General features: G+C 37.5%; 1 protein-coding gene across 1 annotated transcript in view; it reads left to right on the plus strand.

The window, feature by feature from the left end:
- Positions 1-12,379, plus strand: part of LOC117327998 (splicing factor 3A subunit 3-like) — a 36,151-nt gene that overhangs the window by 10,704 nt on the left and 13,068 nt on the right. Inside the window, exons 2-9 of the mRNA XM_033885291.1 lie at positions 7,740-7,787; positions 8,025-8,077; positions 8,379-8,484; positions 8,741-8,813; positions 9,948-10,039; positions 10,550-10,632; positions 11,026-11,098; positions 11,391-11,456. Of these exons, the coding sequence (XP_033741182.1) occupies positions 7,740-7,787; positions 8,025-8,077; positions 8,379-8,484; positions 8,741-8,813; positions 9,948-10,039; positions 10,550-10,632; positions 11,026-11,098; positions 11,391-11,456 (594 nt within the window). The remainder of the gene's footprint in view (positions 1-7,739; positions 7,788-8,024; positions 8,078-8,378; positions 8,485-8,740; positions 8,814-9,947; positions 10,040-10,549; positions 10,633-11,025; positions 11,099-11,390; positions 11,457-12,379) is intronic.

A 12,379-nucleotide genomic window follows, 5' to 3' on the forward strand; every position in this document is an offset into this window, starting at 1 on the left:
ATATCGCATTTTGAGACCTATCGAAAAACAACATGGCCGACAGGCAGCCATCTTGGATTTTGAAAATTGAAGTTTGTTATCGCTATTTCTCAGAAAGTACAGAAGGGATCTTTCTCAAATTTCATATATATGTTCCCCCGGGGTGCCTAGTTATGCATATTGCATTTTGAGACCAATCGGAAAACAACATGGCCGACAGGCAGCCATCTTGGATTTTGACAATTGAAGTTTGTTATCGCTATTTCTGAAAAAGTACTCAAGGGATCTTTCTCAAATTTCATATGTAGGTTCCCCTCGTTGCCTTGATATGCATATTGCATTTTGAGACCTTTCGGAAAACAACATGGCCGACAAGCAGACATCTTGGATTTTGAAAATTGAAGTTTGTTATCGCTATTTCTCAGAAAGTACTGAAGGGATCTTTCTCAAACTTGTTTGTAAGTTCCCCTTGGTCTGTAGTTTCATCTTGGGACCAATAGGAAAACAACATGGCCGACAGCCAGCCATCTTGGATTTTGACAATTGAATTTTGTTATCGCTATTTATCAGAAATGGCTGAAGGGATCTTTCTCAAATTTCATATGTAGGTTGCCCTCTGTGCCTAGTTATGCATATTGGATTTTGAGACCAATCAGAAAACAAACTGGCCGACAGGCAGCCATCTTGTATTTTGACAATTGAAGTTTGTTATCGCTATTTTACAGAAGTTACTGAAGGGATCTTTCTCAAATTTCATATGTAGGTTCTCCTTGGTCCCTGGTGTTGCATTTTGGGACCAATCTGAAAACAACATGGCCGACAGACAGCCATTATCGCTAAATCTTAAATTTTATATATAGGTTACCCTTGTTTGAAAAGTACTAGAGGGTTGTTTCTGAATTTACACAGATTAGTAAGACTTAGAGGAAGGGAAAAGTAGAGAAAAGATCAATCTGACATGGAACCTATAAAGATCATTCAATGGTGGGCGCCAAGATCCCTCTGGGATCTCTTGTGACAATTGAAGTTTGTTATCGCTATTTCTGAGAAAGTACTGAATGGATCTTTCTCAAATTTCTTATGAAGGTTCCCCTTGGTGACTAGTTATGCATATTGCGTTTTGAGACCAATCGGATAACAACATGGCCGACAGGCAGCCATCTTGGATTTTGACAATTGAAGTTTGTTATCTCAGTTTTTGAGAAAGTACTGAAGGGATCTTTCTCAAATTTCATATGTAGGTTCCCCTTGGTGCCTAGTTATGCATATTGCGATTTGAGACCAATCGGAAAACAACATGGCCGACAGGCAGCCATCTTGGATTTTGACAATTGATGTTTGTTATCACTATTTCTGAGAAAGTACTGAAGGGATCTTTCTCAAATTTCATATGTATGTTCCCCTTAATGCCTAGTTATGCATATTGCGATTTGAGACTAATCGGAAAACAACATGGCCGACAGGCAGCCATCTTGGATTTTGACAATTGATGTTTGTTATCACTATTTCTGAGAAAGTACTGAATGGATCTTTCTCAAATTTCATATGAAGGTTCCCCTTGGTGCCTAGTTATGCATATTGCGTTTTTAGACCAATCGGATAACAACATGGCCGACAGGCAGCCATCTTGGATTTTGACAATTGAAGTTTGTTATCGCTATTTCTGAGAATGTACTGAAGGGATCTTTCTGAAATTTCATATGTAGATTTCCCTTGGTGCCTAGTTATGCATATTGCGATTTGAGACCAATCTGAAAACAACATGGCCGACAGGCAGCCATCTTGGATTTTGACAATTGATGTTTGTTATCACTATTTCTGAGAAAGTACTGAATGGATCTTTCTGAAATTTCATATGTAGGTTTCCCTTGGTGCCTAGTTATGCATATTGCGTTTTGAGACCAATCCGAAAGCAACATGGCCGACAGGCAGCCATCTTGGATTTTGACAATTGAAGTTTGTTATCGCTATTTCTGAGAATGTACTGAAGGGATCTTTCTGAAATTTCATATGTAGATTTCCCTTGGTGCCTAGTTATGCATATTGCGATTTGAGACCAATCTGAAAACAACATGGCCGACAGGCAGCCATCTTGGATTTTGACAATTGATGTTTGTTATCACTATTTCTGAGAAAGTACTGAATGGATCTTTCTCAAATTTCATATGTAAGTTTCCCTTGGTGCCTAGTTATGCATATTGCGATTTGAGACCAATCTGAAAACAACATGGCCGACAGGCAGCCATCTTGGATTTTGACAATTGAAGTTTTTTATCACTATTTCTGAGAAAGTACTGAAGGGATCTTTCTGAAATTTCATATGTAGGTTTCCCTTGGTGCCTAGTTATGCATATTGCGTTTTGAGACCAATCAGAAAACAACATGGCCGACAGGCAGCCATCTTGGATTTTGACAATTGAAGTTTGTTATCACTATTTCTGAGAAAGTACTGAATGGATCTTTCTGAAATTTCATATGTAAGTTTCCCTTGGTGCCTAGTTATGCATATTGCATTTTGAGACCAATCTGAAAACAACATGGCCGACAGGCAGCCATCTTGGATTTTGACAATTGAAGTTTATTATCGCTATTTCTGAGAAAGTACTGAAGGGATCTTTCTGAAATTTCATATGTAAGTTTCCCTTGGTGCCTAGTTATGCATATTGCGTTTTGAAACCAATCTGAAAACAACATGGCCGACAGGCAGCCATCTTGGATTTTGACAATTGAAGTTTATTATCGCTATTTCTGAAAAAGTACTGAAGGGATCTTTCTCAAATTTCATATGGAGGTTCCCCTTAATGCCTCGTTATGCTTATTGCATTTTGAGATCAATTGGAAAACAATATGGCCGACAGACCGCCATCTTGGATTTTGACAATTTAAGTTTGTTATCTCTATTTCTCAAAGTACTGAATGGATCTTTCTCAAATTTCATAAGTAGGTTCCCCTTGGTCACTTGCATTGCATTTTTGGACCAGTCTGTCCGGAAAACAACCTGGCAAACAAACAGCCATTATCGTTAAATCTCAAATTTCTTATATAGCTAGGATTCCCTTGTTTGAAAAGTACTGGAGGGATGTCTAAATTTGCACAGATTAGTAAAATGAAGGGAAAAGTAGAGAAAAGATCAATCTGACATGGAACCTATGAAGATCATTCAATGGTGGGCGCCAAGATCCCTCTGGGATCTCTTGTATATAAATGAGGCTGGTGTGGCCCCTGGGGCCAGAGGGGCGGGGCCCCAAAAGGGGAACTTTGATGAAATTTTGCTATAAAATCCTATTCCTCCTAACACCCATAGTGAATTATTACCAAATTTGGTGTGAAACATCATTGGAGGAGGACAATCATATTTTATATAAATGAGGCTGGTTTGACCCCTAGGGCCAGAGGGGCGGGGCCCCAAAAGGGGAACTTTGGTGAATTTTTGCTATAAATCTACTTCTCTCTAACCCTTGGGTGGATTAATACGAAATATGGTGTGAAACATCCTTTGGGAAGGGTGGTCATATTTTTAGCCCACCATCATCAGATGGTGGGCTATTCAAATCGCCCTGCGTCCGTGGTCCGTCGTCCGTCCGTCCGTCCGTCCGTCCGTCCGTCCCTCCGTCCGTCCCTCCGTCCGTAAACAATTCTTGTTATCGCTATTTCTCAGAAAGTACTGAAGGGATCTTTCTCAAATTTCATATGAAGGTTCCCCTTGGTGCCTAGTTATGCATATTGCGTTTTGAGACCAATCGGAAAACAACATGGCCGACAGGCAGCCATCTTGGATTTTGACAATTGAAGTTTGTTATCGCTATTTCTCAGAAAGTACTGAAGGGATCTTTCTCAAATTTCATATGTAGGTTCCCCTTGGTGCCTAGTTATGCATATTGCGTTTTGAGACCAATCGGAAAACAACATCGCCGACAGGCAGCCATCTTGGATTTTGACAATTGAAGTTTGTTATCGCTATTTCTGAGAAAGTACTGAAGGGATCTTTCTCAAATTTCATATGAAGGTTCCCCTTGGTGCCTAGTTATGCATATTGCATTTTGAGACCAATTGGATAACAACATGGCCGACAGGCAGCCATCTTGGATTTTGACAATTGAAGTTTGTTATCGCTATTTCTGAGAAAGTACTGAAGGGATCTTTCTCAAATTTCATATGAAGGTTCCCCTTGGTGCCTAGTTATGCATATTGCGTTTTGAGACCAATCAGGGAAAAAAATGGCCGACAGGCAGCCATCTTGGATTTTGACAATTGAAGTTTGTTATCGCTATTTCTCAGAAAGTACTGAAGGGATCTTTCTCAAATTTCATATGTAGGTTCCCCTCGGTGCCTGGTTATGCATATTGCATTTTGAGACCAATCTGAAAATAACATGGCCGACAGGCAGCCATCTTGGATTTTGACAATTGAAGTTTGTTATCGCTATTTCTGAGAAAGTACTGAAGGGATCTTTCTCAAATTTCATATGTAGGTTCCCCTTGGTGCCTCTTTATGCATATTGCGTTTTGAGACCAATCGGAAAACAACATGGCCGACAGGCAGCCATCTTGGATTTGACAATTGAAGTTTGTTATCACTATTTCTGAGAAAGTATTTAAGGGATCTTTCTCAAATTTCATATGTAAGTTTCCCTTGGTGCCTAGTTATGCATATTGCGTTTTGAGACCAATCTGAAAACAACATGGCCGACAGGCAGCCATCTTGGATTTTGACAACTGAAGTTTGTTATCGCTATTTCTGAGAAAGTACTGAAGGGATCTTTCTCAAATTTCATATGGAGGTTCCCCTTGGTGCCTCATTATGCTTATTGCATTTTGAGATCAATTGGAAAACAATATGGCAGACAGACCGCCATCTTGGATTTTGACAATTTAAGTTTGTTATCTCTATTTATCAAAGTACTGAAGGGATCTTTCTCAAATTTCATATGTAGGTTCCCCTTGGTCCCTTGTATTGCATTTTTGGACCAGTCTGTCCTGAAAACAACCTGGCAAACAAACAGCCATTATCGTTAAATCTCAAATTTCTTATATAGCTAGGATTCCCTTGTTTGAAAAGTACTGGAGGGATATCTCAATTTGCACAGATTAGTAAAAGGAAGGGAAAAATAGAGAGAAGATCAATCTGACATAGAACCTATAAAGATCATTCAATGGTGGGCGCCAAGATCCCTCTGGGATCTCTTGTATATAAACGAGGCTAGTGTGACCCCTGGGGCCTGAGGGGCAGGGCCCCAAAATGGGAACTTTGGTGAATATTTGCTGTTAAATCCTAATCCTCCCTAACCTTTTGGTGCATTACAACCAAATTTGATGTGAAACATATTAGGTGACGGCAATCATATTTTTTAATGAGACAGGTTTGACCCCTGGGGAAAAAAAGATGGGGCAAAAGGAGTGCTTAGGTTAAACATTTCTTAAAAATGGAATTCCTCCTTAATGCCTTAATTGATTACAACCATATTTAGTATGAAACATCATTGGGGAAAGGCAATCCTAATTGATATAAATGAGTCTTGTCTGACCCATTGGGACAGAGGGGCATCGCCCCAAAAATGGGAACTTGGCTAAAATTTTGCTTTATGATGCTGCTCTTCCTGGACAAGCTAAATGGATAAAAACCAAATTTGATCTAAAACATAACTGGCTGCGATAAATAATTGATGGTAATAATGCTGGATTGGGGTGTGTGTCCCTGCTGTAAGTGTAAGTGTTTGTCAGATGACCGTTAAGGCCCATGGGCCTCTTGTTATAATAAATGGTGTCTTTAATACATCAAAAGCATAGTCTACATAACTTGTTGCATTTACGAAAGCACCACTATAAAAATAGGTGAGAACATCAATATGTCTGCTTTTAAATATGCCCAGTCGTATTATCTATCAAACATATATTTGATACCTGCAAAATTATCAATCACTAATTGGCCTGGGACACCTGTGGTTTGTTTTGACTGGATATAAATGCTTAGCATGTCACTCAGCATGACCGGGTGGCCTATCCTTTCAACTTTACAGCAAGCGACACCTCACGTGGCCTGCTTACCTAGCGTGAGGTCGCAGGTTTTCAGATAATACCTTGATTGGCAATAATTAAGAGATGTCCAGTCACAATAAAATAATCATAATGCTAAGTTAACACTATATTTGAAAATACTCAGATGAATTTCTTAGTTTGCTATAACCACCAAGAATACAAATATCGCATGTTATTTATACATTGTCGGGGCCTAAATTAGCAATCAGCTGTCTCGTGCGTGGGGTATTTTGCAATGTAAAAAACTGAATTAACGCTAAAATATGTGGCATATATTAAATCACAGACGCATTCCAATGATCATGCATACATTCATCGGGACTGGGTTGTCGCGAGCTTTCAATGGAGTTTGCCGAAAAAAAACTTACTTTACGTTCTTAATTTGACAAGTTTGAACTATCCGAAATAGTGTCAGTTATAAACAACCAGAGTCGAACTATTAGTAGCTAAAAAATATTGTTTTTCTTGAAAAAAATGTGTGTTCGAACTATCCGCGTGTTCGAACTAACCGGAGGTTTACCGTAAGTCTTTATATATATTTCTCTCGGTACAACTATGACAGGAAATTCCAATCTATATCTTCGGATCACCAACACATAGTGTATATGATACATTGTGCTAATTAATAGATATATAACTTAGCAACACAAATGACGAAAGAAGACAACTTTTTTTGACTTGTGCCCTGACCGGGCCTCGAACTCACGATCTACGGCACCCAATCGCCTAGCCAGAAATACCCGCAGCTTATTCTTAAAAAAGAATGTTTTAATGACGCAGTGATGGTCGGCCCGATACCCTGACCTGATCATACAGTAGTATCTGGGTCCATTAGAAGGACCTATTCACCTGAATAAAAAATCTTGTGAAAATTCCCAATTTGCAAGTACAAACAATGTCACAGGGGTCAAATATGCTAAAATCTTTAAAATGACTTCTTCTTGATAACCAAAAGACCCAGAGACCCAATATTAAGTCTGTAGCATGCTGCTGCGATGAAGGGCTACCAAGTTTTGTTCAAATGGATGACCTCTATTCAAGGTCACAGGGGCCAAATGTGCTAAAATATATCAAAACTCAGGTGACTGTTAGGGCCCATGGGCCTCTTGTTATTATATGTGATCAATGATGAGCACAATATCATGTCTAATCTGCCATTTTTGGCTGGGCACCTTTATAACTTTAGCTTTTATACACCTGTATAAGAAAATTGTGCTATTCATGTGAATGTTTTGATTGATGCTTGATATATGTAAATAAAACAATGGAACCTATTTCCATTATATACGCTGTACAAGTGACTACATCTCTCAGGTTATCTGTCCACTCTCTGCATGCTGTGACTCTACCATAAATCAGGTCCCCTGTTCCTGGCTATCATTTAGTAGGTACTGAGAATACCTCAATCTGGTCTGTCCACACTTTGTGTAATGACTTCCTCAGGTCACCTGTTCCCTCTAAACATCATTATCAAACTGGATACACTAAAAGAATATATTCTTGTGTGGTAAAGTGACATCAAAATAATGTGTCCATGATTGATTTTCATCTTTTTCGAAGAAAGAAATTTTACTCAGGACAATGGTGATCAACATTAATAGTGATCCCAGAAACATTCCAGTATATTTTAAGGGAAAAACCCCATTATAAAATAGTTCCTAAGGTACAACAGAAGGCAAAAAACCTAATAGACATTTGTAAATAACTTTCTTTCTTTGATTATAGGGCAGAGAACAAATCAATTCTGATCACAGACTGAGGCATTTGCTTGATGTAAGTACAAAATTCATTTCCTAGTACATACATGTATGGTATTAAAGATACACATTGATCTCTTTAGCTTATATTAAATGTGTAATTGAAAATTTAATAAAATCAATACCATTGCTATAAATATTCCTTTTAAGTTATATAATTATCCTCCATAAAAGTGTCTGGTAATAGTCATGTATTAACATGGTACCTCATTTAATATCAGTTCCATTTTGAACCTGTAACTTTTGATTGTAGAGATATCAAGAAGGAACGACAGAACTGAAAGAGCTGTATGAGGACAAAGATGGGTAAGGAGAGAACTTAATACTTTTTTACGTTTAACTCATCTGTCATGAATTAAATGCCTATCAGATATGTCCTCTGTCTGCCAACTTTTGCTTTGAACAACTGGAACCAATATATATATTCTCAAAAAGATTCATTCAAGATGTTGTGCATCAGACTTTTGTATATACATGTACATGTAATGCAGACAAGCTCTGAACATTGGACTATTTTCATTATGCAATGTTTTATGTTAGAAATACTTTTTTTTAAATGTCACAATTCATTAGGCATAATTACATTGTATTTATATTTACATATCAGCTTAAGGAAAGAGGAAGTGCAGGCTTTATCAGGACCAAATGAGTTTGCCGAATTTTACTCCAGATTAAAGGGATTAAGAGACTTTCATAGAAAACACCCGAATGAGGTATGTAAATTAAACTTACAGTGTATTACATAGTATTGTGATAATGTATACATATCATAGGTTCCTATTTAGTGAAACCAGGGGGACTTTCAGTTAAGGTTTACTGTCTGTTACCAGTAATGTACCACTCTCCTGTCCCAAACATATCCAGAATTCACAGCTACCAGGGTTGCCTATTGATTTATCTAAATACCTGGCTGAAGTAAAACTGTCCTCCACACTGGTGAGAAAATGACAATTTATTCTGATATTCCAGATCAGTATACCTATGTCGGTGGAGTTTGATGAACTAGCAAAGGCCAGAGACAACCCATCAGATGAAGGACAGTGTGAGTAAAATTTCACCTTGTTATAGTAAGACACCTTGTTATAGTAAGACACCTTGTTATAGTAAGACACCTTGTTATAGTAAGACACCTTGTTACAGTAAGACACCTTGTTATAGTAAGACACCTTGTTATAGTAAGATACCTTGTTACAGTAAGACACCTTGTTACAGTAAGACACCTTGTTATAGTAAGACACCTTGTTATAGTAAGACACCTTGTTACAGTAAGACACCTTGTTACAGTAAGACACCTTGTTATAGTAAGACACCTTGTTACAGTAAGACACCTTGTTATAGTAAGACACCTTGTTATAGTAAGACACCTTGTTACAGTAAGACACCTTGTTATAGTAAGACACCTTGTTATAGTAAGACACCTTGTTACAGTAAGACACCTTGTTATAGTAAGACCCCTTGTTACAGTAAGACACCTTGTTATAGTAAGACACCTTGTTATAGTAAGACACTGATAAGTATCACTCATAGTAAGATTTCACCTTGTTATAGTAAGACACTTTTCCTGGTAAGTATTACTTAAACATCGATTATAATACCTCAGTGTATCCTTAACTACTGACATAAGTACTGATGTGTTTGGTATGCTGATCATAAGATCTGTTCGGTTATTACTCCCAAAGGGAGACAAATATTTGATCCCAGTTTGGTAGTGTATATTTTCTGGCATTAACTTGAAATAGTTTTCATTAATTCCCAGGGCCCAGTTGTTCAAAAGGTGATGAAGCTAATCACAATTTAACAACAATCTTAAAATTGTGATAAAAAAATTTCTGGTACAACTAACATCACAAAATTTTGTGAAACTATAACACACCTCAGTTTCTTCTTATTTGCCTATTTTAAGGAACATACACACGGAGGTTCTGAAGTAAAGGCGAAATAAAATTTTCACTGATCAAGTGATTAAGCTAATCAACTTTTGAACAACTGGGCCCAGATGTGTCTTTATCAAAAAAAGGAAATATTTTACACTAGGTGCCATTGTATGTGATGTTAATATTAAGACTGCATTATTAAATGTTCACTCTATCCCAATCAACACAGTTTAGTAAGGGAATGTTGAGTGTATTGGAATCAGGGTATTGGTCCAATTATGATCTGTGCATTTGATTTGCAGACCTGGCTGAATTTGCTGATGAAGAAGGTTATGGCAAATATCTTGATCTTCATGAGTGTTATGAGAAATATATCAACCTGAAAGGAATTGAGGTTTGTTGAGTCTTTGAATAAAACAGCAAATACCATTATAAATTACTTAAATTCTTTCTCTTTTTGTCTCCAATGATTTCATTTTGTTAGAAAAAATCCCCTTAAATTCAAGAACGTCTGTAACACTAGAGTAAATATAAATGATGTTTACCTTGTGTGTATCCCCTTTTATGATTCATGCTGAGAAGTATGATACAGCTACAGCTGTATGAATTATAGGTAACTACAAACCAATATGTTCCACCTCAGCGACATAGCTTAGATTTTGTATTTCTGGTTACATATAGGTTTATAGCCGTTTCTTATTTACTGAATGACCAGTCATCAGACTGATCTTGTGGGAGGACAACTGTATCACTGTATCAACTGTAGGTTTTAATTTAGTAGAAGTCTTATGAAAAAGTGGCAATAATTTGAAAGGATTTAGATCCATTATATTAGTCAAAAGCTGAATAAGTGTCAACTTTCATAAAGGGTGCTGTCATAATCTGTTATTATTGTCTGTTTCAGAAAGTAGATTACCTGACTTATATGTCGACGTTTGACCAACTGTTTGAAATTCCAAAAGACAAGAAGAATGCAGCATATAAAGAGTAAATATTCTGTTTGTTGTCTTATCACAATCTTTGGTAAAAAGGTTTTCAGGTTACACAGGCTCAGAAGCAGTGTTTCCATTTAAGAAAGAATATTGTATTAAAGATAATTGTTCATCTCCAAAACAGGTGCTTCTACCCTCAGCCTTCCAGGGCTGATTTATACAAAAAATCATAACGAGGTTACAAGATTCAGGAAGTCGGGCAAATGTAGCGGAAACATTAGCTGCATGGCTAGGTCATATGTCTCTTATATTATGACAATAATGACAATCATGCCAATGTTATATATTGTATTATTACAGAAATTCGTACCTACTGCATACTGTTGTAATGTTGTTTCAATTCTTATCAACTCAAGACTAGTGAATACATTATAAGATATGATTGTAGATATTTGCTGTTCCTGTTGGAGTACCTGGAGGGTTACACACAAAGGGTGCGACCTTTACTGGATATTGGCGACGTAAGTTAAACACTTCGTGTTCCAGTGAACTAGACAGTTATAAAAGTGCACATGGAGATACAGATACTTTTTTTGAAAAATCATATTTAAAATGAAAACATGGCTATACATTTAAAATCAAGCAAAATTTCACCATGAAAGCCACTCTAAAACAGTTGTGAGAAAATATTAACATTTGAAAATTATTATAGCTAAAAATCCAGTAAACACTATAAAATCTAGAGAATAATTGGGTAGATTAAGCTTGTCTTTAATGTACAGTCAAGCTGATATATCACATTTTTACCTACAGGAAATGGACAGTGTAAAGCTGGAGTTTGAAGCACAGTGGGTAGATGGCTCATTTCCAGGCTGGCCAGTAAGTTTTAGTCTATTATACTTTGATAATGATTTAATGAATTATTTTCATGCTCTTTACAGTGTTTCACTGAGATCAGCACTAGTGTCCTTTTGGTGTGTTATTAGCTCACCTGCCCGAAGGGCAAGTGAGCTTATGCCGTGGTGCGGCGTCCGGCGTCAACTTTTTCATTCAAACAACTTCTTCTCAATAACCAAAAGGCCCAGGGACTTGATATTGGGCATTTAGCATGCTGGGGTGAAGGGCTACAAAGTTTGTTCAAATAAATGACATTGACATTCATTCAAGGTCACATGGGTCAAATAGGCTATAATCTTCAAACGACTTCTTCTAAATAACCAAGAGGCCCAGGGACTTGATATTGGGCCTGTAGCATGCTGGGGTGAAGGGCTACAAAGTTTGTTCAAATAAATGACCTTGACCTTCATTCAAGGTCACATGGGTCAGATAGGCTATAATTTTCAAACGACTTCTTCTCAATAACCAAGAGGCCCAGTGACTTGATATTGGGCCTGTAGCATGCTGGGGTGAAGGGCTACAAAGTTTGTTCAAATAAATGACCTTGGCCTTCATTCAAGGTCACATGGGTCAAATAGGCTTTAATCTTCAAACAACTTCTTCTCAATAACCAAGAGGCCCAGGGACTTGATATTGGGCCTGTAGCATGCTGGGGTGAAGGGCTACAAAGTTTGTTCAAATAAATGACCTTGACCTTCATTCAAGGTCACATGGGTCAAATAGGCTATAGTCTTCAAACGACTTCTTCTCAATAACCAAGAGGCCCAGGGACTTGATATTGGGCCTGTAGCATGCTGGGGTGAAGGGCTACAAAGTTTGTTCAAATAAATGACATTGACCTTCATTCAAAGTCACATGGGTCGAATAGGCTATAATCTTCAAACAACTTCTTCTAAATAACCAAG

This window comes from Pecten maximus, chromosome 5 (assembly GCF_902652985.1).
Source record: "Pecten maximus chromosome 5, xPecMax1.1, whole genome shotgun sequence".
In the NCBI taxonomy this organism is placed as follows: domain Eukaryota; kingdom Metazoa; phylum Mollusca; class Bivalvia; order Pectinida; family Pectinidae; genus Pecten; species Pecten maximus.